Source organism: Anopheles arabiensis, chromosome 2, assembly GCF_016920715.1.
Source record: "Anopheles arabiensis isolate DONGOLA chromosome 2, AaraD3, whole genome shotgun sequence".
Taxonomy (NCBI): domain Eukaryota; kingdom Metazoa; phylum Arthropoda; class Insecta; order Diptera; family Culicidae; genus Anopheles; species Anopheles arabiensis.
Window position 1 is genome coordinate 7,989,518 of NC_053517.1, and position 27,116 is coordinate 8,016,633.

Here is a 27,116-nt window from a genome sequence, read left to right on the forward strand (position 1 = left end):
TGCATACATTATGGCCGTTGATAAATGGTCCTGTTATGATTGGTGTCGGTGTAGGCAAGATACGAGAAGGCAGGCGAAAAGGTTTATTGGGATGAATATAACCAATCAAACAAAACGGAGGGAAATGTGGCTTTGAGCATTCAATAATATGCAAATGCCAAATATTTCAGCAACAGGTGTTCAGAAGTGGCGATGTTGCAAAGGAAACATATTTATTAATCTTTGAAATGTTTCGTGCGCCAAACCATTGCCTAGAGATTTCCTTATGGCCCATGACATACAGATGAGATCTTAAAGGTTGCGCCGCATACTCGCGATCGTCAACGATGCAAATGTGACAAAATTCACCAAAATGGCGAAGTGCATCTTGAAACCTCATAGAAGTGAGATTTCGCCTTGGGTTTTATCTGTCTGATGTTCTCCAAGCACAAATAAAATCACGAAACCTGAGAACCAGTTCGTAAGCCTGGTTTTTATTTCTCTGCAATGGGCCAAACATTTCCGAGAAAAAAAAAACAGATTCTTGCCGGCCGAGCGAGCACGCTGTTTGGAATTTGGGCTACTTGGGCAATTTTTGGCGCGCATCCAGCACCGCGAGGAAGCCGGTTTAAGTTTTTTTGCTTCTTGGGGACAACTTGGGACGCAATAAACAACAACGCTGCTGTACACCGCACCAGTTGGAAAGTGAGAGAGACGTGTGATCTGTCAACGGTGGCATCTTGAAATCCTGATGCGCACGAGCGAGAATGCACACCAAAAGAAAAGAAACGTGCAAGTGTGTGGCGGAGATGCACCTCGATGACCTTGAGAACGATCTTCTCCGCACGCTCAGCCCACTGTCACCTGGCACGACGACGACGACGACGCAGGCAACCCACTGTCAAGGCCATTAGACGGCGTCATCGTAAGTCTTGCGGGATCTCTATCCCACAGCAGAAGCTGCTGCATCTTTCTGGCCTGATGGTGACGCAGGACGTTGATTAACGTGCTCGTTAGATGTCATCCCGCTTCCGACGGAAGGGAGCAGCTGATCGTTAAACAACGACACGGGCGTACGTTGCGAAGATTATCTACATTGTTCAGTCAACCATTTTGTAATGGCGATAATATTTCATCCGCGCCTTGGTCTTGTGAACCTTGTGAAGAGCGAGAACTCCCTTGAAATGATCTTGTGCCTCAAAGCGAATGCCTGATGCGAAATTCATCACGCTCAAACATCTACAAGTACCATCGCCGTGGACTATCGATTAGTTAGAAAAAAACCCCTTTTCGAACATCAGTTGGAAGAGCGCAAAGCCTGAATCTTGAGATTGTTTGATGTTTGCTTAAAAACACCCAAGTGCCAACGGCACAAGTGCACATGGCCCCGGCAGCCATGGTTGCACAATCTTTGGGAAGCGACTCGTGCGCTGAATTGACTTAGATAGTTGCGCAGTGCGCGATAGCGCCCGCGTACGAAACTGTTCCCGAATGGAGGCAAACGGTACGGAATCGAATCGCCTTCCCCGGTGTGTGTGCTCATTGACTCATCACTAAAAATAGACACCCGATTCATGCTGCCTGCTTTGCCTGCCTGGTGGTCAGTATGCGATACGGAAGAATAAAGCGCACACAAACGATTTGCGCGTGTTTTGCAAGCTCGCGTCGATTATCATTCTGCCGCGAGACCGAGGGCGCGAGAGAGCGCTTGGACAAACTCGATGAAAAGCTTTGTGCTTCTTTAATTTGTCGTTAATTTTTCTTCGTTCTTCTTGTGGCAGATCTCTTTTTGCTTGATTTTGCTTCTAAGAGACAAGTAAGCGTTGCGTTGTGCCTTGCGGTTTTAACTTGACAGCCACGCGGAAGAACGTTTTTCCCGCAGTGGGAAGATTATAAAATGGCAAAATTTTTGGCGAAGGATATACGCTTGCTGGGTAAACGCGACAAACAAAAACTCTTCAAACCGGTTCCTGCTGGGTTCCCACCTCGCATTGTCATAATTTTTCGCTGTCAGATCGTTAAAACCGATTTTGCATAAATGAGCCGCACCATGCTGCCTCTGAGCAAAAGGGCACACACTGCGGCCGAGTGACCAAAGTGACCGGCGCAATAGGCATTCATGATCCTGCGCTGGAGAGAATGGACTGCTGCTGCTGCCGCTGCCGCTGCCGCTGCAGGTTGACACTGGCTTGTCGTGTCATCCCGCGATCGTCCATGGAACTTGCCAAACGACTTCGCGCGTCCTCCGGGACGCCGGGATGGTGCTTAATGCAAATTTATTTTTTATCTACCCCATGCACACCGTTCGCGAGAAGACACCCCCGGTGGCAGTGCATCCTCGAGGTGGTGTGTCCTTTGCGCCGAGGTGCAGAGAATGAGGCACCTCGGCAGCCCACCAAAGAACCGGCACCACAGCGTGCGAACACATTGGAGCGCATGAATGGATTCTTAAATGAGGCAATTTTTCAGCGATCCCCGCAACCGTTCCCTATTTGCACGCGTATGATCGCACGGCATCGCATTGCAGCCTTGTGCGTGTTCTGACCGGAACGTTATCATGTTACGCCGGCGTACAAGTCAATTGTGCCGATATTGACATGAAAAATGGAACGTCTCATGTACGGCGACAGCAGGAGAGAGAGAGGGTCTGAGAGCTCAGGAAAAAAGGTTTCCTCTGCTTGAGGCGCATCTTGGCCGGGTTATGCTACCTGTTTGTGATGACGCTGAAGCCCATTTTATCTTCCCAGCCTGGAAAATATTGATGTCTATTCGGTGCGGCTAATCGACAGTTAATGGAAGTTCCGGTTTTTGTGCTGCGTGTCCCTATTTTGCTACAACAACAAATCCCAGACTGTTTGCGTCATCTTGTGGGTGCAGAACTTACACTTCTATATGGCGGTGGTTTCAAATGTGATAACATTAGCTAAAGAAAAGGGCATATGAAACTGTTAACGTTCAAAGTTAAATCATTCGCGAGCTGGTCTGAAGGTGAAATTATTTATCAGGAAATTGTCGTGAGTCGTGTTCAACACATACCACGCACGCACTATCGCACGCATGCCCAAATGATTGATAGTGTTTAAATTGCCTACACGACGCATAACGCAACTCCGTCTAGACCTCCAAATTATTCCGAATCGTGGGGCGTGGGGCTGAAGAACGCAATGGAACTGATTTGTTGACAGCTCAATTTAGTGAGCGTCCGTAATTGGTTAGCAGCAAAACAGTTATCCATGACAGGTTACTAAGTTACCAAATAAACAGACACTTTTGTTAGGTGAATACTTAGTCTCAAAGATCTAGCAAGATCTTCTTGTTTGTTTTCTAAAACATACATAAGAGTAGCATTAAAGCTATCGACACATCCAGCACCCTGCAGCGATACAATTAGTAGAGGCATTTGTCTCAATCTAACCAGCTCAACACCTTCCAATGTTGCCTCCAGCACCTGCGATCGGGGCTGTTTACTTACAAAAGTGATAATACATTGATATCAGGTTTCTCAACCCCTCAATTGGATTACGTCTCACCAAATCACGATTCTGCTCAATAACGACCCATCGATAGCACACTACTCACCCCTTTGCCACATCGCTTCGGCCGACCACCCTGGAGCGAGTGACCCATGACATTGCGAAAGTCGTTCAATCAAATGCACCGCCGTTCAACATTCTATTAGCGACCGTCGCAGGCTTCGCCACTCAAACTGGTTTCCAATCGACCGTGCTGTGGCGGTGGTGGTGATGGTGGCTATCAGGCATGATTATGGTCACCTGACAGCAGCGGGAGCCCACCAAGGTGTGTACCTTAATCAAGAGCAAACAAACATCGTACCCTGGCCAACGTGTGGTCAGTCAAGGCAGGGTAGGAAACGGGAAAGAGAACACAGCTTGTCGCCGTTCCGTTTGGCGACGGTGCGCAAGCGACAATTAAAAGCAATTATAATCGTAAATTAAGCCTTCCTTTTCTTGTACCGGCGGCAAACAGGTACGCGACCGCCTTCACGAAGGAACCGCCCCAGAAAGGGTGTCTTATTTAACGTATTCAAACAGCGCACAGTAGTGCGGGTTCGAAGGGCCGTACTTCCGATTGTTGTGCGCATTCTGTTCAGCATGTGCTGAAATGAATAGGTGCTTTTTTTCTAGAGCACACTGTGACAAATTCGCAGAAGCCATACCCTGCTAATAAATGATCATCACAGCTAATAGAAGGCATCACTGATGACACGTGAATTTATTGCTGTCACTGCCTTGAACGCACAACACAACTAAACCCCTTCATCAAAGTGCGGAACATCGGACGGACGCAGCCGACCCTAATGCTAGTGATTTGCAGCGCTACAGCTCCAGCTATTAAACGGAACAAGATTGCACTGCTGCTGCAATGCTACCTCCTCCAACGCAAACCGCTGACATCACACACTTTATGAAGAATTGTTGTGTCTTGCACAGATCATCACTGCGGTATCTGTGTTCATCTAGTGTTGTAGTTAATTACAACACGGTGGCTCTAGCGCACACGCAACATGTTAGACGAAGGTTGCGTGCACTTGGCGTGCGCGGGTGCCTGACCTACGTACTACAAATTAATTGCTCGCCTCATAACGAGCGATCGTGCGCGATAATCAAACAAACACACAGTGCGATTGGGCACGGTAAAAAGAGTGACACGCGGGTGCTAATAGTATACGCAAATAAGCGTATTATAGGGCATCCTCGTCGAACGCGTGAAGTCATGTTTCACAAATAGTCCACCAAATAGTTGCCACCCGTTGCACGCGCCCGTAGCGCCACACCGCAGCGTAAGATGACCGTATGGTGGTGGAACCAAACAAAATCATACACCACCACCATCATCATGTACAGCAGTGACAGCAGCTGTCATGAACTTTTGACACTTGCCATATGTCTACGCTTGCCAATGTGTGTAGGACCAATCAGTGGGAGTGGGAGAGCTCATTTTTCATCTCGATCGGCTGAGGAGGAGGCCACCCAACAAGACAAATCACGATGCTGCCATGCGCGTGTCCACCGCGCCCGTGTGCAGAGGTCGGCGACAACCTGCAGACAGGTTGCAAATTTGTCCAAGACGCGGACGGGCTTAGAAAATAAAAGATTGAAATCGTGTCTCACACGCATTACTAACACGATCTTCACCTGAGGCTTTGAAATTGATCATATTTAAATGTCAAATTGGAAATCGTACAAAACGATGTGTCCAGCCTCGTTTCGCTTCAAAGAATCTTGGGGCCAGCAGGTGAAGCCTACCGCCGCCCCGATCCATCCGTGTCATTAACCTGCGAAAGAAAATCCAATTTCAACTTCATCATGCTCGGATCAATAATTCAAACAAAAAAACGGACAAGGAACCGGTTCTAAGGGTAGACTGGCTGCGGGGTTTGAGTTCCCGGCCATCAATCATGGATGACCACACCGGGAGACTTCAGAATGCCACACCCTGAGCAGCAGAAACCTCCCTGCCAGTTGGGTAACGACCTCACACACAAGTTTGCAGCCATCGTGACACCGTTTCTGAGCAGGGCAGCCCGCTTTATCGCTGCTCCCTTTCAAGAATGACCTTGTGGAATGCACTGTATCAAAGCACCGACAAACGCCCTTCTCCACCCCGAGGATGCCCAACTGCAAAATCTGAAACCGTTCCGCAAAGGTAATCAAGTTCCGATGAAATTTTGAACGACCCTTGGGCGAACGCTCATCACACCAGCGCAACCAAAACCCAGCATGGCCGAAGGGATCGCTAAGCAAGGTGACGGGCTAGAGGAAAGCCGAAAAGCTTTTAAAAATCAAAACATTATCAAATGAGCTTTGCCTTCCGTGTAAGGGCTTCGGGCTATGGGTTTGCGGGGCTGAATGTGGCGAGGTGTGGCCATTAAAACTCATCAGGGCTAATGATTGGGTCGCGTGTCCCTCCGGGATTCCAGCCCGTCGGAGAGTAATTATAAGGAGGGGCGCCCTTTAAAGCGGGTGGAATAAAAATGGGAGCTATTTTCCAATCTCGTCAGTTCGTTTTTTTTTCACTCTTTTTGGTGGGAAAACGGTAATTTGACACTTTCGGCGGTATAGTTCCTTCCCGTAAAAGGTTCGTTTGTCGTGCGGTGATGTCGGCGACACTACGAATCGTTTCGGAACGGCTGCAAAAATTTGCTGCACGGCTTCCGAGGTCGGATACCGGCATAACACCGCGAAGGGGGAACGGGAAAGCTCGAGCTGCCTGAAAGTAAACCCAAGATGGTTCGCTGCGTGACCGATGACGCGGTTTTTCGTGAACTATTTACTGTGAACGATTCCTTTGCGGCACGATTCTGCTTTGCGGCTTTGGTGTTTTGTTTGAAGTGAGTCAATGCGGGGCGGAAGGCACAAACCGTTTTTGCCCAGCTGCCGTAAAGCGAATGCGTGTCTTTCAACTCGGGAGGATTTAATTTATGCTAAAGATGGCAATGGCGAGAGTTGGCGGGACGCGGTTCATGAGTATCATGTCTAGCCATTATTGGGTACGCCACATTTGCGCAATCTCTCGATGGGTTTCCGTAATTTGCTTCTTATTTTCAGCGAGCTCCGTTCCGGGCGACGATTTATTGATTGCTCTTACGCGGATCGCGACTTGATTTATGCTTAAGTAGCGCATACATTTGCTTGCCTTTACCTACGCTATCTCCGATATTTAATGTCGCTGCAAAACGTACGATGAATCACTTTGCGTCCCTCTTGCTGATAAGCGTAACCAATATTTAATTGCAATGAGTCAACGCTGAAAATATCAAACATTGCTGGAATGGAATTTTGTTGCAAATATTCCCAAGAGGAATGAGCATTTCTTCATCAAAACTCGGTCCATTCTAAACATACTAGCTGCTTGGGGCAAAATAATGGGTGTAAGAAAAAACCCGCGAATAAATCACCGTCCGGACCTATCCCAAAACCTCTCCGCGAACGTATGGGTCAAATCACGTCAAATTACTATCATTAGCCCGTGTAAGGTGAGGCAAGCCAGCTGGTGCGTATCGTCCTCTGTCCGTTGCTGGCACCGGGCACCACTCGAGCGTGTGGTGGGAAAGTCTTTTAATAATATTAAAATGAGCTGCGATTTCGTTTAGCGGCATTCGCTGGCATTAGCCGCTGGGGAAGATATTGAATATCAAACTCATTAGATTATGCAAGAGCGGGAGGATTTGTGGGAGCAGGCAGTACGAATGGCTTTTGATTAGCCTTGAAGGTTGCGGAGGTTTGATTACATTTCAACTCTGGAACGAGCCCCATAGGGTCGTTTAAATATCGGCACAGATTTCCATAGTACATCTTTAATGCATTAAAGATATTAAAACTGGAGATGCTAGTGATAAACTGTGAAGCTATTGGAAGTATTTCTATAACGCTGACTCTTCCAGTGATGTGATCAGTTATTTGCGGATGGTATTCATTACTCATGGTGATATATCTAGTGTAAAAAGCACTCAAAAAGAGCAAATAAAATACCCACGAACTACACAGATGATACAGTGCTCAATTCGCAGTACCAAGAATTCGTATCCGCAACTGTTTACATCATACACACCTACACACATTGAAGCGGTTGAAGTGTGTTCCATACGTTTCACCACTCCCTAAACATCCTCAGCACTCTCTCTCTCTCTCTCAAGAGAATCTTCCTTACAGAATTTACATCACAACCTCGAAACATTAACCATATCACCACCTCTCTCTCCCATGCCCAGTCAGACAATACGCATAGCAGCAAATCCAAACCACTTTGTCGGCAAAACTACACCACCAACAGCACCGCACCACCACCACCACCAAGGCACTGCCATTCCGTTCTTGCGGCTTGAGTAACGAAATATTACAATTATTATTTGCCATCTCAGCAGCCGCCGCAAAACGCCAGCCAACAGGCCAATTTCATCTTTTAAACCGTTTTTCTACTTCACTGTCGGTTCTTGGAGGAGGAGAAAAAAGCAAAATTGAAGCTGGGGCGCCCGCTTGCAGAACAGCATAGACCATCACCAGCGCTCGATTGGTAACGGCTAAAAATAAGTCCAAGTCATGCTAGAGCAATGTGCGCAAACAGCTTCCCGTCCAGTTCGTATTCGCTGGAGTTTCGGGATCGAAAGGTATATCTAATTAGCTGGCTACTTTCCAGACGCATTCGCGTTCGCTACCCACCTCGAGAAGGGGATGGTTTTGGTTGAGTGAGCGGTGTCTACGGGTGTCGGGTTGGTTCTTACACGTAAGGCGCGTGAAGGTTCGTATTACCCTTGGATAGATACATCTCTTCACTGCGGGTATTCTTGCACACAATGGGGAAAACATTTTGGACAAATCGTAATATTCAATTCATCGTGTTCTGTTACGCTTTGATTGCACAAATTGCGAATAGATGTTGATTATTTTGAAGTGTCAAACAATTAGTTTTATAATGCGAGAAGCAATTTATCTTGAGGACTGGAACCGGTCGATTTTATGCCATATGGTGCAGTTCTATGCATGCACCCCTTATAGTCGCTTCAAACGGGAAATAAGTTCTCTTACATTTCCCTCTTCACAGAACGGAAGCACACACACGCAATTCAAAAGTAACGTACACATACATATCCAGCAGGGGTAGGTTGCATTAGCATCATTAGCAAATCCTGTAGAAGACGCTAGAACATCTCACCACAAACTCAGCCTCAAAATTATCATAATCACTATGCGCACACCTGGTCCCAGGCAGTTCCGTTCATGCCTCCCGTGAATGGTCCCGTTTGTTGTACTGCGGGCCACATCTTCTCCCACCTGGTTCTTAGCACAAGCTCGTTCGTGTGTTTCCGTGTGTGTTTGTTAAGAAAGAGACATGCTGCTGAGTGGCAATCAATCCATCAACGCGTTGTTTATCCGCGAAACCGTAACGCAGGACACGCGCGAGTCCTTGTCACGTTTGTCAACCGAACATGAGCGCGTGGTTTCGATAACAAGCTCCGGAGTGCCACAAAGCATGCGTGGTCATCAATTGATTGATAAGTATGGGGTGAGGGGCGTTGAGAATTAGACGACATTCCTTCGCTTCAATTGTCATAGTGACATAGAATTTCGATATTTTTCAAGCAGTACTCTCCTTTTTGTACATACAGTTTACTGGCGCCTCTTTGACAATGTTGAAAAATAGGGGACGGGATTCTTATTGCTTAAAAGACAAAACAACAAACCCGTCGGGTCATCTTGGGTAGGTCCAATGCTACCGCTTATCTAACATCAATTTAATGCATGTCCAAGGACAGGTGCCGTAACTGTCTACTTTTTCAAACGAATCTTACGTAAGGGAAGCTTCGCAGTGATCTTCGCATATGCGTACATCACAACCGATGCGCTAACTTTGTTTCTCCGGGTCTTGTATCACAATGGAAAGATCTTCAGGCAGGTAGGAAAAGGCTACCTCATGCAGAGGTTTCCGAGATTCTTGGAACACGCCGGGGCAGCAGCAGCGACATTTACGATCAACCGACCTAAACCGATGCCAGCCTGGCGGTTAGTTTGGCGTGTCATAAAATCATAAATTCATTTCCGTTTGAATAAGCTTCTGAGGGGTTTGGAATTGCTGCAGACGGCATGAACGAATCTCAGATTGGAATAGTTTGTGTTATTTTTTGTTGGTGTGTTGTTGTTGTTTTTTTGCATAAAATCATATCTTTGAGTGATTTTGTATGTTGCCGATTGAAATGATGAGTGATCGAATGAGGTTCTTTCCGTCTTTCGTTGAACGGAAGCGAAGCATTAAGGAGAAGACGAGTGGTTGATTGAACTGGTCCACACGATTAGAATAAAAACTAAGAATGGGATCAATATATGCAATTTGTGTCACACCAAACCACAACCAACATGTTACAAACTAAGACAACGCACTATCAAAAACTCAAAACAAATAAACAGGTCCAGGCGTATGCTTACCGAGCCGGAGTAAGGAAACATAACACAATTTTGCAAAGAAACAAACACAGCAAACACAATAACAGTTTAGCAAAACTACATTCCGCAAGAAGAAGCTACGAAAACGAAATAACAAAAGGCATAAGGTAAATAAGCACCAAAATGTTAAAATCGCACGAACATGCCTCTCGGTCGGTCAACTGAGCAAATACACGCCATTTGTTCTTAAGACAACGGGGGAGCAAACCTTCCAATCGGTTTCGGTGGTTCGGAAACCGTACAAGAAAAAAGAAAAAGGAAGAAACGCCACACCTCAGCACGTTGCGAAGCGGTCCCAAAAATTTCCCGTCCCCGCAACAGCAAAGACATAACACAGAACCGAAACGTTGGCTGGTTGGGAACGTGATTTGCATGGTTTATTAGTATTTAAGCGGACGACTGTTTTTTTGGATTCAGGTTTTTTTCTTTTTAAAAACTATTGAGCCCATGGGTGTTTGCTTGCGTCAAATACTTGGAATCGAATGGACGCTTGGGACATTTCCGCGTGGCACTCCGCATAGGGGATTCCGTCCGTCGTTTGCGCATTCCGTAAGGGAGTCCACAAAACCCATTCCAATTCATAAGTCCAGTATGATCATGTTTGCCCGCAAACATGAGCAGTTAAGATGTAAAAAACCAGTACCTTCTGAGCTTGGGGATTAGTCAGAGGTGCGTTGCGCCACACAGTTTAGAACTCGACCGTGAGCCGAATGCATAGCAGGCGTACACATAATTGTTACCTTCTTGGAAAGCGGGCGGAATCGGTATTCCCGTTTTGTTTTGTACAAAATTTGACAGGTGTGATTAATTGCCAACAAGAGAGCTGCGGGCGCTGAAGCTGATTAAGCGGCTAAAGCGGTTCCTACCGTGTCGGTCGTAGTCTGGGTTGGCAATGGAAGGGAGGTTTGTCACATCTTGTAAATGTTTGGGTCATCCCGCATGCCGACGAGGTTGGATTAAGGCAACAGTAGCCTTCAAGCATAAAACTCGCAACAACAAGAGCGGCATTCAGGCCTACAAGCAGATTCCAAAACATTTCAAATAATAACCCACTTTAGCTGGAGACATACGCAATCGTTGCCGTCCCTGTGGCGTTCCACTCAACTGACATTAATTAATTGAATCACATACGCACAGCAGGGACTTGCAGAGTCAGAAAAAAGGATCTCTTTCACACGATACTGCAAAGATCTCGTCAGCGGCAACTGTAAATCGACTCACAAGTGAAGCGTCGTAAAGAGGCAACAGATATATCTTTGAACAAAAACGAAGAAATGTGCACACAAATTGAATTCTTTTCCCGACGACGGCCATCATCTGGAAGAGCAAAAACGGGTGGTTGCCATGAGTTGCATTCCAGTGGCTTTCGTATAGAGACAGTAGGAAAAAAAAACAAGTCGTAACCGATCTCATCACTACGTCATCAGCGAACCCATTGGCCTATTCGTTCAGACATTCTGGCTGGATCCAGTAATCTATAGCACGTGTAGTGCAACTGTTTGTGCCAGAAGCTTCCTCAAGATTTTCTTTGCAATTTCAGTACCAAACACTCCGCGGGAAGGAACAACATGACACAGACGATCGTCAACCCCGAAACCACATGCCAAGAATGAGACATGAGGCGGGGTTCGTTGTGTCGTGCAATATGCTGCGTTGGCCTGTTGAAGAGACATATGACCCAACAACATCAGGCTACAGCGCACACAGACACACCCACATGCACAGGGCATAGGCATACTTGAAGTAGTAAAAGTGATTAGTAGGTCAGTTGTCGGTTCTTTCTGACCACGATCCACTATAGTGGGGCTGTTGGGGCGGGTAGAAGGGTTTTGTTTTACTGCACATGTCGTGAAAGTGATGTACCGATGTTTTTTTTATGGACAAACACGAACCATTCAGATCTAGATCCGAGCGATCCCGGGTAACTATTCGGCGTTCAGACACCAGCGATCGTGTCTACGCTGTTACTGTCCTCGCTTGGCGCAATGTATTTACACTATCCGCATGCCGATTGGGACTGAAAAACGAGCAGCCATGAAAAGATGATCTATTTCATTAGTTATTTTCAAAACCTTTGTACGTCCTAGTTGGATGAGTGTTCAAAAACAACGCATTTCCCCAGGCCCACAAAGACACACACACACACGCATACTAATGCTTTCCCATTTGTATTTCCCATCGCTTGTTTGTGGCTCGTGCTCTCGGTCGGAATCGGTTCAGAATCGGTTGAATAATTAAACGCATTTGCTTGTAAATAAACAGTACATTTCCTCGGCATTATATGCAGCCACAGTAGCGACACCGCCATGGGTGTAGCAAACGTAAACACACCGAAAATGCATTCCTTCATTCAATTCAAACCCGCGGTCGCAAACGACGCATCTATCCAGGGTTGAGGTTGGTTTTGGGTGTAAGACTGGGTTGAAATTTGTTGTTAACCACTCTGGTCCGGCTAGTCAGACAGTTCGTTTGTGAAAAATTAACACCCTACCGACTCCGTGAGGCTAGATGATGCGGGTGCGATCAACACAAACTTCTGTTTCCCGAACGTTTGTCCCCTCCGTGTAGCGTACCTTTTTCAGCGTGCTGGAAAGACTGAATGACTGCGAGTTGACTCTTATCATGGTGAGGCTGCGCTGCTGCTGGCTGCGTTGTCTGGCGGGTTGGTTGGCTTGATTAACGACTACCCTTCCTTTGCCCGTATGAAGCGGACCAAATCACAACAACAACTGCAACAAAAACCTTTGCTTCTCTGCGGATTACTCTTCACGCACGATGTGAAGTGGCGAGAATGGTTTCACTCGGTCATCGCCGCTGGGCGCTGGTAGCGATTTGCTGCGGCGATTTTCTTCACTCACTGCTAATCAACCGACACCGTCACCGCCGAGGGTTGTACCGCGGGACCGAGTATTCTGTTTTAACTAGCGAGCCGCTATAAGCATTCCACCGTCCGGGGCACTGATAACCGCACAACCGAAAAGACACCCGGTGCCCGGTGCACAGTATTCTGCGGACGCTTTTACGGCCGTCCAATCGTGCTGTTGGTGTGGGACGCGTCAGAATTCCGATCGATTGGTTGAAGTGCGGTCGAGAGTGTGTTTCAAAAATTGATTTTTACTCCCGGTTGTTTTGCTGGTCGATTTTTATTCCTTCACTCACGCACACGGCCGCACACTTGATAAGGGCAACAACATATCGAACTGCACGTAAACAAAAAAAAAAACGAGGGCACAGCAGCGGAGGATTGATTGGTCCGATAACGGTGGGAGTGGAGGGCTTGGAAGACGCTAAGTACGCCAATTTTTTGTAAGAAGGGGGTTGTTAATTTTGACGCTACGTTTTCATTAGTTGAACCACACTAGAATCACACACGCGAACATCACAGACACGAACACACTAAGCGATAGTAAAAATAGGAAGGAACTACTACTTCAGCAGAAGCTGCGGATGACTTCGGTACCACTTTTTGCAAAACTCGGGTGCTGCGTTGCTTGGTACAAAATATCCCCACAACCACCAGCAAAGCTCCAGCAGGAAGCAAACTGATCAGAACTACAGAACTTAAAACACAAACACACACACGCGCGCACGGAAGTAAGGGGGAAGAGAGAAGCGAGAATTTACAGCACTACACTACCCTAATTACATGATTCTAGATTTCGCCGCCCATAACTCGCGCCGTTACAGCACACACTTTACACGGGGAAGGCAGGATGCAAGTTTGAAAGTCGCAAAACGGTTAGAAAACGGGACGCGCGCCTTTACGTACGTACGATCCGTTCAAAAGACTCTCCGCGAATGAGAGCGAACGGTTCTCTCCGGTGTGGTTCGACCGGTGGCAGGACGTTCAGAAAGCTTCTCATTCATGCCCCTCTACACTGCACTGGTCGACGGCAGCGTGCAATAGCAAGAGTGTCGAACAACGGCTGATGCGCATGGCTCGCATCGGGAGCAAGAGAGAGAGGGTCGATAAGACGGTACGCTGAGTTGGAAAACGTTTTGATGTATAGCTAAGTTATTTTGGTGGAGTTTTAAAATGCTAGATTAGAATGAGTTTAGCTGTATTACCATGAGTTATCTATGTGTAGCCAAACTTACGAACAATAATAAATTCATTCAATTCGAGGTTTATCGTCTTAAGCTCGTTATGATGTTTGCTTCCAGGTGACAATTAAAACCGCTTTTAGGTTGCCGACTGATTAAAGTCATAAATACCTACACAAACATACGAAAGCATCGACTAGCATAGCAGTAACATTTATCAGTATTTTGTGCCCTGAGGTAATGGTTTACTTGGGTGGCCCTAATTGCTAACATGTAGTTTAAACCATTTTATCTTCATGATAAAGTTATTCCCTGTTATTATAAGCTCAAGTTTATGATCTAGTTTCGCAATGTGAGTTGAAATGATCTATAAAGTTTGTCCGTAATTTTAGGTATCAAAGCAATTCAATCAAAAACATTGAGTTGAAATTGCAAAAAACGACAAATCGGAGTTCGACACCCTTTTCGTAGGGCGATCGTGCGATCCCTCCTCTCCGGAACAAACGCATCACCATATTCTCTCTCACTTTTTTGTCCATCTCTCTCTCTCTCTCTCCCTCTCGAGTGCGCGCGCTAAAACCAACCCTTATCCACATGTGTTCCGCTTAACGCCTGGGAAGGCCTGCAAGCCGACACGTTTTACAACATCGATGAGCCAGCCAAGATGAGCCTCTTTTCGCGGATCGGTTTCATTGCCCTTTTTTACCCGATTCGGTGTGTTTTATTTTCTCTCCATCTTTCGCGAATGTGTTGCTGCTAGTATAGGCCACTCTTCAGTCTTAGGTTTATTCTGCACTAAGAGTTTTTGTTTTTCGGTGAATTGACCAACAGTGCCAACCACCGGCAGCGCTGCCCCATCGGTTCGGATCCATTTCTTTTTTTAATGGACGAAAGTTTATCCAGAGTCCGATGACAGCCGCAACGGGAACGGGACCATGCGCACAGCAGAATGAAGTAAGAAAAAAATCGCTGACCACGATCATGTTAAGCGTGTTCAGAGAAGTGCCAGTGGAAAGAAAACATGCACGAGCAAAGGCCGAAAAAAAAAAGCGCAAAAACACTCATACGGACACAGAGAGTGGAGTTTACGGTTCTTGCTGACTCTTGCCATTCTATGGGATCATTATACGAACCACTGGATCGTTGGTTATGTTGATCTTTTTTTCCCTTCCTGTTCGCAAAAACAAAAACGCACATACAGATGGTACAAACCGTACATACAAACACACGCACACACACATATATACGAGCTACTTGTGTCGTAACTTGGCAAATAGATTCCTTTGCCATTCCTTCGCTAACCCATCACTTGCTCACTGGCTTGGAGCGTTAGAATCGCTCACGCAAATCGCTTTCTCACGTGCTCATGACACTTTCCGCAGGAACTCGCAAACAGCTGGACTTTTAGTGGCAAGGAAAAAACTCCCAAGAGGGGAGTGTAGAAGCAGGGCGCGATGGGCTTTAAAGTAGGAAGTGCGATGGTGGACACGAGATCGGTTAAGGTCGTGGTGTGGAGAGATCGATGATGAAAAGAATTCGCCAGAAGTTACTTGTTAGGACGGCGTCCATCATTCCTTCGGAACATACTTTGCGTGATGGTGTTTGACGGTGGAATATTTTATTCCCTGGCACACAGACATGCGTGACTATGTTCCTGTGTTAAGTGCAGAATTGATACGGCATCCACGAACCAGCGTCGTATCAAGTGGGACTTAAAGAACGCTGTCGAAATGATGGAGTGGCATCTGTAAGCATCCAGTAAGGAGGTGAAGCCTTTTCAGATTCGCCAAAAGGTGGCTGGAAACCAGAGGCCATGTAGCAAAGTGTTGCTCACACACAGTTAGGTAAATATGATTGAGTGAAGGGAAGTGTAAACATTCGCACCTTCGCTATTAACGTTCTCAGCGCGTAGCACATTAAAAGGGGGAGGAAAATGAAATTTCCCTTCCAAGTTGCGCGGTGTAAATAATTTCTTTATCGCATAAATAGTGCACGTGTGCTGAAATGCTTTCGATATACTTACTTGCTGCTGAGCGATACTGTGTGGCACGCTAATTGCGTTGCAAATTGCACTTTCGTCACATGCGCCACTCGTGAACACGCTCCGCACGAATGTGATGGTCAAGGTCGGTGCAATGAAAGTGTTGTGCCAATGTGTAGCAATGATTTCTTATTTTAAAGATAATATTTTAGTGTGCACTATTTCTAGCCATGATGCCAACAAAGAAGCTACAAATTATTACCTCGCGTGAGACGAGCTGCTAAAAATATCTTCAACTAGACTGCAAAACAACAGATCATCGCAAAACAAATAAGATTCACTCTCGTTTCCCGTTTGCGGCTGCCACACCACCGAGTCGCAAACAGCTGTTCCGATTAATAACGATCCTGCTCGAGCTGCTCGATGGCAGCAGGCGTGGGAAGGGCTTTGCCGCCCCTTCGTCCGAGCAGAAGGGGAGGGCACACACGCTGATTCATCCTTCAGCAAAGGCGCCTTTTTTAACGCTTTCAACTGGCAAAGCAAGGATGACAACCGCTTGTACGGTTCGCTGATTATCGATTTTCCAATCGAATAAATAGAGGAACAGACAGTTGAGGGGGTGGTGGGTAGTGTTAAAGCTTAGTTACCTTCCCCTCAGCTTCAACTCAGTCTACAATGCACTTTGAAATGGAGTAGAAGGAACGAATCTGGTTAGAAGATTTGTGCTCCATGATTTATGTCAAGGCCGGAACAATACCGTACCGCGAAGGAGCAAATTTTCTTGCGATCGGAGCCCTATTGCACAAATCACACGGTCGGTTGATCGCTCTCCTTGGTCGTGGAACGGCCGCAGGCGACACGTTAATGCAGTGTGATGGATGGCAGCGTGTCGGGCTGGCAATGAGTTAGAGAGACAGTCGCAGCGAAGCACACACACACTCGCGGAACCACAGAACAGACCCCACTGGTGGCAAGTCCGCTATACATGCGATTGGAATTCCGTCGGATCGGGATCACCATTCCGAACTGCATCTGGAACGCATAAGAACGGTTTTATAGCATGATCTGCAGCCACATGTGCAGTGGATGAGATCATGTCCGAAAGAACCGGGCAGCAATCCAGCACTGCCTGAAGCTCCCATCCTACTCGATCGCGTGCATTCCTGAGGGCCTATCCAAATCTTACAATGTTGTGGAATTGGAACATACATACAGCCCTCCCTATCCCGATGACATTGCTCTTTCTACGTGTTGTTTGCTGACTTACAACAACGCCCACCTCACAGCCATCAGCCACCATTAGCTGTTGGACAGTTTTGGCCCACTTTTTCCCAACGCAACGGCGTACTTTAGGCGAGATGGGCAAATTACAAATTCACGATTCCACACCTAATCAATCATCTTTCGGCAAAGGTGGGAAAAGTGGTGGCTGGGAATACGCTTTCCTTCCAACACGATAAGCTAGCCGGGGAAAAAAACGTGGGGTTTAGGTTCAGATGGGAGCTTGCAAATGGGGATGCAAATGTCAGAGACAAAATGAAATTTAATTATTTCATTATTTTCATCTTAGTTTGGCGAGACGCGATGATGGTACTGGTGAACCGTTCAGCAATTTTCCAAAGTTTTCTCACACTTTTGAGGGATTTTTTTCGGTGAGCGAGGGCTATCATTCATTTCGCCAAACAAATTTGATTAGCAAAATGTCGAACAAATTGCGCACCTTATTCCTTTTCCTTCTGCGCTACGGTCCTACTTTAATGTGCAGATAATGTTAACGCACAAATAACGCGAAAGGCGTATGGTAGGGACTTTCTCTTCTCGACGGAAGTGTGCATGAAATGAATCTTTAGGTGGTTGGAGTTAGATGTTACCAAAGTAACTGCATTACCTTCGACTTGGTGTATGTCGTTTGGAAAAGCAATGGAGGTTATTGGACAGAAGTTTATTGATTGATCGATGTGCGCCGCTCTGTCAAACTTGTTGCGTATCAAATCGATACTAATTACAAGACCGATGTCTAAAATGACGCTCACACTACACACAAGCCCTTACACAAATTCCTCACTCGTCGTTAGTGTTTGGCTGGGTGAAATACATTCGCTTCTCCTTGTACCCTTTCTTGAGATGCGATTAATAATTCAACACTTTCAACCAGCTTTAGATTAGCGGCGTGCGGCAAACTAACGACGACAGGCAGGCGTCATCGTTCGGGCGGCGCATCATCGTCGCATTCTTCGCCAGCCATCAATTTCGTTGGAAAATGCACGGCTTTTTTGCGGCGCTGTCAAAAATAGCACGAGCCCTGTCAAACAACGCACAACGCGTGCAGGGAACCGTTTTCGGGAGCTGTAGCATAATGCTGTTGTGCGTCAAACAAGCACGGGGAATGGGTTTTCTCGGAGCAGGAGCAGCAAACGGGGAATAAATATCCGCTCGACGGGAGCAAGAAACAACATAAAAGCCACATGTCAGCGGTATGATGAATCAAAACGATTCAATCAAAATAGATTATATGTGGTGCTGGTGGTGATTTTTTTGTTGTGTTTTGCGCTCTTCGCCTTCAAACTAAAACATCTACCGGGAAGCTGGGCAGGATTAGGCGATGATCGACGGTTGTGTTAGCGAACGGGGGTATGAAAGTTCACGTAAAAGAAGAAATTAATACTATGCAGCAGAGGAGCAACTCTAAGCGAATTACGCTTCCCCTTTAGCGAGAAACGGGATGTGCGATGGAGTTCAGTACACCAGGTACCACCTTGTTAGAAGAGACACATAATTACCGCACTCGAACCGAAAGCAATCTTCCCGCCAAAGTTGCTAAACGAGGTGTCTGGTAGGATTTTATTGCACCTGGAATCCAAGACTCGCCGGCTCCGCTGGGTAAGGGGAGTGAGCATGATTAGACGAGTCGCTCTTGGCGATGTTGGCCTGTAAGACTTTCTAGAACCACACCAGCCTGGGCCAAGATGATGGTGTTTAAGTACTCTCGTACGTCCTCCGTTGCAGTTAGTGTTATTGCTGGTGAATGGGGAAGGGTTCGCGCGTTTGATCCCATCTTTCATTGCGTTTGCCAAAGGTCGTGCCATGATTGCGTTTGCCGAAAGCGCGTTTTGATCAGTCTAATAGATAGTGGGTCGCCGCTGCAAAACCAGTAATCTAGCCTTGAAAGAATGCTTTTTCATTGCCGTTAGCCGCGCGATGCCGAGGGTAGAGAGAGAGGTTTGGGATGAGCACTAGGCACGTTATTACTCAATTGAACCGATGCCTCCGAGCAGGTTACCGTCAGGAGTGGAAATTGCTGCACACAAAAGCACAAGAAACTCATTTCAAAACTGACCATCCTTCCAAAGAGTTTTCTTTTGCGCAGACTACGCCTCGCGAGGAAACAAAATTAAGGTCACGCGAAACGTAAAAAAAAGTTCCTTGGAATGCAGAAGGCAAATGCAAACAGGAAAATAGATTTACGGCCATCATAAGTATTTTAAATCATTCGTAATTCGCAGCATCGTCTCACAAACGACAGCTGAGTCTGTACGGGCGAGTTCCCAATGCCAGTGTCTCATCTCGACACCAACCGGGCTCGTATTCCAAACGGCGATGCATAGAAATAGGACGATTAATGTTTGCAACCGGGTAGAATATTAAGACTGGGTCTGGGTTTTTAACAAGCTGTTTGTATGTCTCCACCACGCAATCTTGTAAAAGCGTAGTATAAAACACTCCGAGGCGAATGAGAGAGGATAGAGAAAGAGAGTAATCACAGCTGACAGCGCACAAGCAAAACACTGCCCGGGATCGATCGTGATCGTGAACTTCGTGCCGTGAGACTGGCGAGAAAAAAAGACATTTAATGCTTTTACGGCAGCCCTTCCAGACCGAGCAATTGTTTCATAAATTATAATTCTGTCAGTTTATTAGTTTTCGCACATTTGCTGCGTGCAGAAGCAACGGGATTCCCTTGGCTTGCCAGAGAGCCCTCTCTCTCTCCACATGGCGCTCGGCGAAGGTGAAACGTACACGCAACGAGAGGACATTATCTTAAGTGGCAAGATTCACCGTCCGCGGGGTGATTGGGTGCCAAAGTCAACGTTTTGTTTATCACCTCCGAGTGCCTAAGAGTGGCCCCAGAGTGGCTAAAACGAACACTTGCTGCGGGATCGTTCGAAGAGGGAAGTTCGCTCGAAACTTACTCGAAAAGATGGAAAGGATTGCAACGCGCGATCACGAATAGTTCGGTTTTTATGGGTTTCCACGTTTGAAAAAAACACACGCCACGAATGGCAACGTGCAAAAGGGTAAATTCCTGGCGTTGGGTTTCGGCGTTTTTGATTAATTATTTAGAAACCATTTACCCTGAAACACTGGCCAGAGCGCTGACGTCAGCGTTTAATAGTGTTGATGACAGCGGAGTGTGTGTTTAGAGTACTTTGCCGGAAATGTCATAGCATAAAAATATCCGTGACGCTAGGTTTGAGCATCGAGCGCTTGCGAGCATCTTGTTGTGAGTTCGAATCTTGATTGCCTCAGTTACTTCACTTGGCCGAACGAACGTGCAACACACTGAAGAGCTTGGCCACTCTCGATCGGTAGTAGCATTGGCTATCGACCGGTTGATGATGTAACGATTTTCCAATTGCTGGTGATTGTCGAGTGTCTTGGTAAGGGAACGACACATAACAACCTGCCGGACACGGCAGGGTAGCTAAAAAGCTCATGATTAATAGTGCACTATCGGGAGTGTATCGACGGAGTGCGAACCTGTTAATGGGTCGGCGCTTAGTGATGTGATAGCTTTTACGAGACGTATGCTAATCTGTTATGATGGTGGGGATCATTTTTCAATCGGCAGCATACACCCGCTCTCCTCCAGTCGGCAATGAATTAAACATGTTTATTACGCTCGAATGCTGTTGCATATCTAGCCGGGGGGCTAGTGCAGTGCATATTGAGTGAGTGTTAACAATATCGTTTGGATAGATTAATTGAACGTAGATCTCCTAACTTTTCTGTTTCGTACTTACGAATTGTGCTCAAATAGACAGCGTAACCATTCTTACCTGAAAATGAAAAGAAAGAAAAATGATTAAATTACTTTAAAACAAACGAATTAATGAAATATAATTGGACTTATCGAAGGAGAGCACTTGAATGAACAAATTCCACACATACGATCCACAACAGCTACACGGAAAACTTATTTGTCTATGCTACCTTCACTGTATCCAAGGTTCCAAAAAGTACTTCAGATTTAGGATTTATCGCACAGAAAATAAATAAACATACATTGCAGGACCGTGCCAAATTGAAAGCCCGGTCGGGAACCAACGTGTGGCCATACCAATACATTTATCATGCACCAATCGTTGTTACCATTGTTTACACAAGCACCACTAGACACATCAAGCACAGGGCGATTCGAAACCCAATCCAACCTGCGTGGGTTGAGGTGGTATTGCGGGTGTGCTGTATGCCCGGCCTGATTGCGACACCAGTCGCTCTGGCTGTGCGTTGTTCAGGAAGTAGAAATGTTCTCCTCATGCGGGTGAATTTTCAGTGTGAGCACGAGGAATGTGTATCCAGCGATCTTGTGCCGGTTTGTAGTTGATCTGCTGGGTTAAAACACACAAACAAAAACGATAGAGATAGAGAGAGAGAGAGAGAGAGAGAGAGAGAGAGAAAGAGAGAGCTATCGCGTACACCTAGCCTAGGTTCACGAACACTGAACAACAAAAAATCGCACCCCTCGGTGGTAAGGTTCATGAAGATTCGACGGAAGGGAGACGAACTTGACCGCTTGAAATTGGGTTCTGTTTGTGCACGGAATATGGGATTCGTTAAAAACAACTTGCAACCGTTCCCATTCCGCGTGGTACAGTGAAAACGAACCTTTCCCTGCACTCCTCCCGGATGTGAGAGTCGTGACCCTTGCCGCTGCTTCCGCCTGTATGAAGCAATCGGTTCGGGTTGGCACAACATCTCAAGCACGCCCGGTGTGATTCTTGTCGTTTTTCACCATTACGCGAACCTCATAGCCAACGCACCTCACCCATTTACCCAGAAGGTAAACAGTGAACACGCACTTTAATCAACCAGTCAATCAGCGAGATTTTTTACCCCCTTCAGTTTCAACTCGGATGTTGCATAAAGCGTTCTTGCTCCCCCTTTTGCTGTAAATCGGTTTGGCGGCTAACAGGGTAGCAGAAGTGCGGCGTACCATTTCCCTGCTCGATGACCTCGAGAATAACTCCCGGAGGTGAAGTGAAATGCGCGTAAAACGTCGGGTTAGGGCAATGGGCTGCTGGAGAGTGATATCTGTGATCTTCCGAGGTCATGTGCTCTAGTGCGCCTGCTTGTGTACGGCGATCGCTTGACCGGGCGGCAATGATGCCATTAGGGCATCGGCGCGCAGGAAGGAAGGATTGGGAAATCTAGAATGATGTTTGATGAAATTTATGTTCATTTCCTTTGGCGTTTCGTTTTTCTTAGCTGACGTGATTGAGTGATGGCAGCTCCGTGTAGTTTCAATGTATCGGGACAAAATGTCTTGAAAATTAAAACTCCCCAGCGGATTGAATCGGTAGCAAAGCGGGTTACAAATGCCACAAAATTAACATCTGTCAAGCTTCCGTCCGTGTGTTCGGCCCGGTATCCCTTGGAGGTCAAGCTCGAATGACACCCATTTTTCAACACATCTTGAACATTGAAAGCAACCACTCTACGCCCAAGGGGGACAGGCAGGGCGAGCTTAATCGGTTATTATAAATCACCACCATCGTTTTCAACTCCATTCTTTTCGTTCTCTTTTTGTCATAAGAGAGAAATTGACCTTCGGATTAATTGTGGCTTACTGTGCGCGGCGCACGGGCCTGCTACCGGGCTAACTACGCATGCCACCCATGGAGAGATTGAATCTCCTTACCTGGTGTGGAATGTGAATGGGTTTTCGATATGGCGAGCGCAGCGCGCAGTCCATCGCATGGTGGTAGGTCAGCAAAAGTAGAACACGTACGCCCTGGCCAACATGCATATGACCGGTTCTGGGGATCGTTCGTTCGTGTGCATGCCAAACGATTTATTGGTGAAAATAATGCCGGGAATGTGTTTGGCATGGGTGGATTAGGGGTGTACACTTTACCCCGAGACCTCCTGCAACGTTTGGAACGGAGGGTAGCGTTGCTGTAGCAGTGTTCGCTTGGGATCGAGCGTGTGTGTGTGCGTTGTTGTGTGGAAAATGCGAGGATTAAAGGATTGAGATACTCTCCTGGTTGTAATTAACTCACATTGGAGCATGCGCCGTGCTTAAACAACATTTTTCATTTCGGTTTTAAACTAGTTGGACATCTTTTGCATTCGCCTCCGGAGCGGTGTACAACTTCATTTGCCGATAGGAGTAAAACCACCTTCCCCGTGGCCATTAAACGGCGATCAATTTAACGACCGTCTCGAAGCTTTGATAGCACCCATGAAGTGACATTAATGGGGTTTCGTTCCCTTTTCTCTTCCGCCCAACATCTCGTTTTTGGAGGCGGACCCAACCGACCTCCAACATTGGCGTCTTTGATCCCGTTTCGAGCTCTAGCGTTTTACAAAACATCACAAGCGATAGTTGTGTTTTTGGAGTGAAAAACCCGTTCTTTGGTGCCGTCTTCGCTCCAGAACGCGCTCCTGAGCAGCGCCGAAGCTATCGATCATATTCTTTTTATTTCGCGCGGTCGTAAAGTTTGAACCCAAGGGAACCTTGCGACGCATACCAGATCGCCAGAACCTTTCTCGTGGCGACCTCAGCTGATTGGGGTTTGCAGTTCGTGCTTCGAAAGTATGAAACATCGTGTGGCCCGGCGCTCTAAATATAGTCGTCAAACGGTTTACGGCCCATCATTAATCTGCGTCATTCCTTTGCCAGGTTTACCACCCAATGCTGGGCATTTTATTCTTCCCGGATTTTATTTGCTCCAACATAGGAATATCGACTCTAACTGCTCTCCAACATACTGCTGCTAGTTAGCATCAGAAAATGGCCACCAGATTGCTGGGGACTGATTAAAACCGATTCAAACGGTTTTTTTTTTCGATCGATCGTCCAAAAATCGTCCGAAAGATGTTGATTGCGACTCGATAGTTTGTTGTGCGGTGTACTTTCGGTGGAAGAAACCGGCCAGGAGTGGGAAGCTTAGCGGATAAAGCTTTTCACTTCCTTATTTGACTCAATTATTCCTGGCCGGTCGGGGTAGATTAGGCTGGTATTATGCTGCCCATATTTGGAATAGAGTACTACCCACAGCCGCCGCATCATCACTACCGTGCAGCCGCAATCTGGCAAAGCGGAATATTGCCGAGTCTCCCGGTCCACGACCATGACCGACCGCTTGAGGAGAGAGGCTTGTATGAGTTGGCAAAAGCGAAATGCTTGGATTAGCTAAACCAGTTGGGTCGAACGAGAGTGGCACGAATGGCTCGCCAGTATTCAAAGAGCCATCCGAAACTGCCGACCACCGTCAGCGCATGGCTGAGGTCGCCGTCAAAGGTCGTCGAATGTGGTCGAACGTCGAATGCTTCATCCATTGGGGTGAAATTGACTCAGGTTCAGCTATGTGCCGCTCGAAACTCACGTTACTAACGCATGAGCTGTAGGTAGACTCGATCCACCTAAGAGGGTCCACTGTTTGTGTAGGCCGACGAAGAAAGGTCAGTATCTGTTTTGAAGAATCATCGCGTTTACTGACACCCTGAAGTGATGCCTTCTCCAGTGGTATGATTGAATCGGTTTTAGACCATAATGTTAATGGTAAACACTGAGCTGCAAAAGATGCTAATCAACCTGAAGGTCTTCTAGCGTGCTGAAGAAGAAGCGTTTTATTTATTAAAACAATCCGCCGCATGATGATGTAATCTAAGCGATTACTCATATTACGCCGCCGTAAAAGATGCAGATCTTGAAATATGTTGCAGATGCGAAACGGTACCTTCTTCCATTTTGTCTACCATGGCCGTGTGAATGCGGATATATTTTCCGTTTTTTCTCTAGAAACTATTTCTACTCCAGCCAATGAGGTACGAAAGCACGCGGAGCTTTTCATGCTTTGATCCGTGCGATCCCACATAGCGGTTGCATGCCAAAGCATCAGAGGAAGCCGACCGTGTAGATCAGCCAGCGCGCGTACGCCAACATTCCAACCCCAACAAACACGACCTGACGTTCGACGTTTCGAGTCCAAATGTGTCAATCAGGTGCGTTCGGAGGAGGCCCAGGAACGCGGACCATGCTACTGAACCGTTCCCCACCCCAAACGGGGTTTGTTCAACGATCCAGCACGCTCGATGGTACATAGAGACACCCCCGGGGGTTAGGGGACGCAACGACCCAGCGCGGCTCATCAGTCATGTCACGGCGATCACCAAGGACCGCGTGCTATCGGATCCGTTCGGTGAGATATCCGTGAGAGAGCCTTCCGACCGTCTACTGGCGTGTGTGCGATAATGCTGTTACGGTCAAGTTTATCATGTACCCCGATTGCTCGTGTCATGTTCACGTTGTTTATCCAAAGTCCTGCTTTCCACGATCGTCGAACTACGCGACCGGGCCTCGCGTGATCATCTTACGCCGGCAATAAGTTGGCGAGAAAGTGCACGAGATGATGATTTATGTAGTAGTAATTCTACGTTCAACTGCGTAGTGTCGTTACTTGCGTGTTGTTCATTTTCCTGGCGATAATTTTGAGATGGAAATTTGCTGACCGATTGCACTCAGGTGCCTTGAGGTCATGCTGCCGTAGTGGTTCCGGTCGTATTGCTGCTTTCGATACAAAAGGTCACAAAAGCAACCCAGTAGACAACAGGGACGGGAACTAGCAGAACGACATCAAGCAAACGCCTCTACCCGATCGCAACCAGAACACTGCACTCTTCGGTGTGTGGTAAATAGCGTAAAAACATCATAAATCTAGCTGTTAAAACTACCCATCATGCATTATCACGAACCGCTGACACAGATTGTTGGGTGAAATATGCGCAAACAGCGCAAGATGCAAAGATTGACGGCTGTGCATCGTCATCGGGAGGCGTAGGGGTATTTGAGGTGACATTAAATCCTTTCAGCGAAGAAGAGAGGATTACGGTGCTCACACGAAGTGTCTCGCCTTGACGGAGAGTCTGGCGAGGAGTACCTTTTGACACCGTTTTGCAAAAGGTGCAGTAAACTGTTTACAGCAACGATGTTTGCAATAGTGTGCTAGGACGATGACGAATCAAACGCTGGCAATGTTGACAGTGTGGTGTGGCGTGTTGTTGTTGTTGATTGAAGATGTTTCACATTTGAAAGAGGTTAAACACGATTTGCATAGCGAGGCTACATTTCTGCTACAACATACGGGTAAACTTGGTTTAGCAGGATTGGAAAGAAACGATGGCGCATCGTGGTGTAGATCGACTCCCCGCGGTGGGAAGATCATTTCCATGACTACTGTAAACGCCTGCCGATTGGGCTGAGATCCCGGCAGGGAGTAGCGATTGCGATAAGGCATCCCAAATGCCTGGTGGCTTTCCACCTGGAGCGCAAAGTGTCATGAGGATATAATTTACGAGTCTATTAGTGGGAAACAATCAACCATGACGACAATGTGACCGAGGCCAGATCGGCACATTTCTTTTGCGTCTTCATTGAGTTGGCGTTGGCTTCGCACTACATAAAGGCGAAAGAAATCAAACTAAAAACTCCCAGTCGTTTAAAGGGGTTCCAGCACCAAAGCCACACGTTGCAGTGAGCAAGAAAAGAAGCTTTAGATGCACGGATAGATTACAACTCCCGCCGTCTGAGCAACATTTTCTGCAACATGATGCCAGCTCTACTTGCAGGTCTTTGATGGTAACGAACGCTCCCTCGGGTGATTTGGTCTCATTGTACACAGACAATCCCGCAATGTACCAGATAAAAAAGCAACGATATTGTCCTGTTTGATTGCGAGATAAAAGAGCAAAACAAGACAGTAGCACCATGAATAAGGCGTGATTAAATCACCCGCCATCTCTGATACGAGCTAGCTCACAACGATATTGATAGCTTTTTGTTCGTTAAAACAGGATTGATAGAAGCGAAACTTATGCTATCAAACTTTAATCGTATGCACAACGTCCCAGAAACTGGTCTGCCTCTCAGC

At 46.8% G+C, this 27,116-nt stretch overlaps 1 protein-coding gene across 9 annotated transcripts in view; it reads right to left on the bottom strand.

Moving 5' to 3' along the window:
• LOC120908515 (tensin-1) overlaps nucleotides 1-27,116 on the bottom strand; it is a 157,400-nt gene that overhangs the window by 46,594 nt on the left and 83,690 nt on the right. Inside the window, exon 1 of one of the 9 annotated variants that reach the window (XM_040319584.1) lies at nucleotides 12,512-13,747. The exons of the other annotated variants lie outside the window; for them this stretch is intronic. Coding sequence (XP_040175518.1) covers nucleotides 12,512-12,562 — 51 coding nt within the window. The 5' untranslated portion in view covers nucleotides 12,563-13,747. Of the gene's footprint in view, nucleotides 1-12,511; nucleotides 13,748-27,116 lie in introns of those variants that run through there. 9 annotated transcript variants of the gene reach the window in all.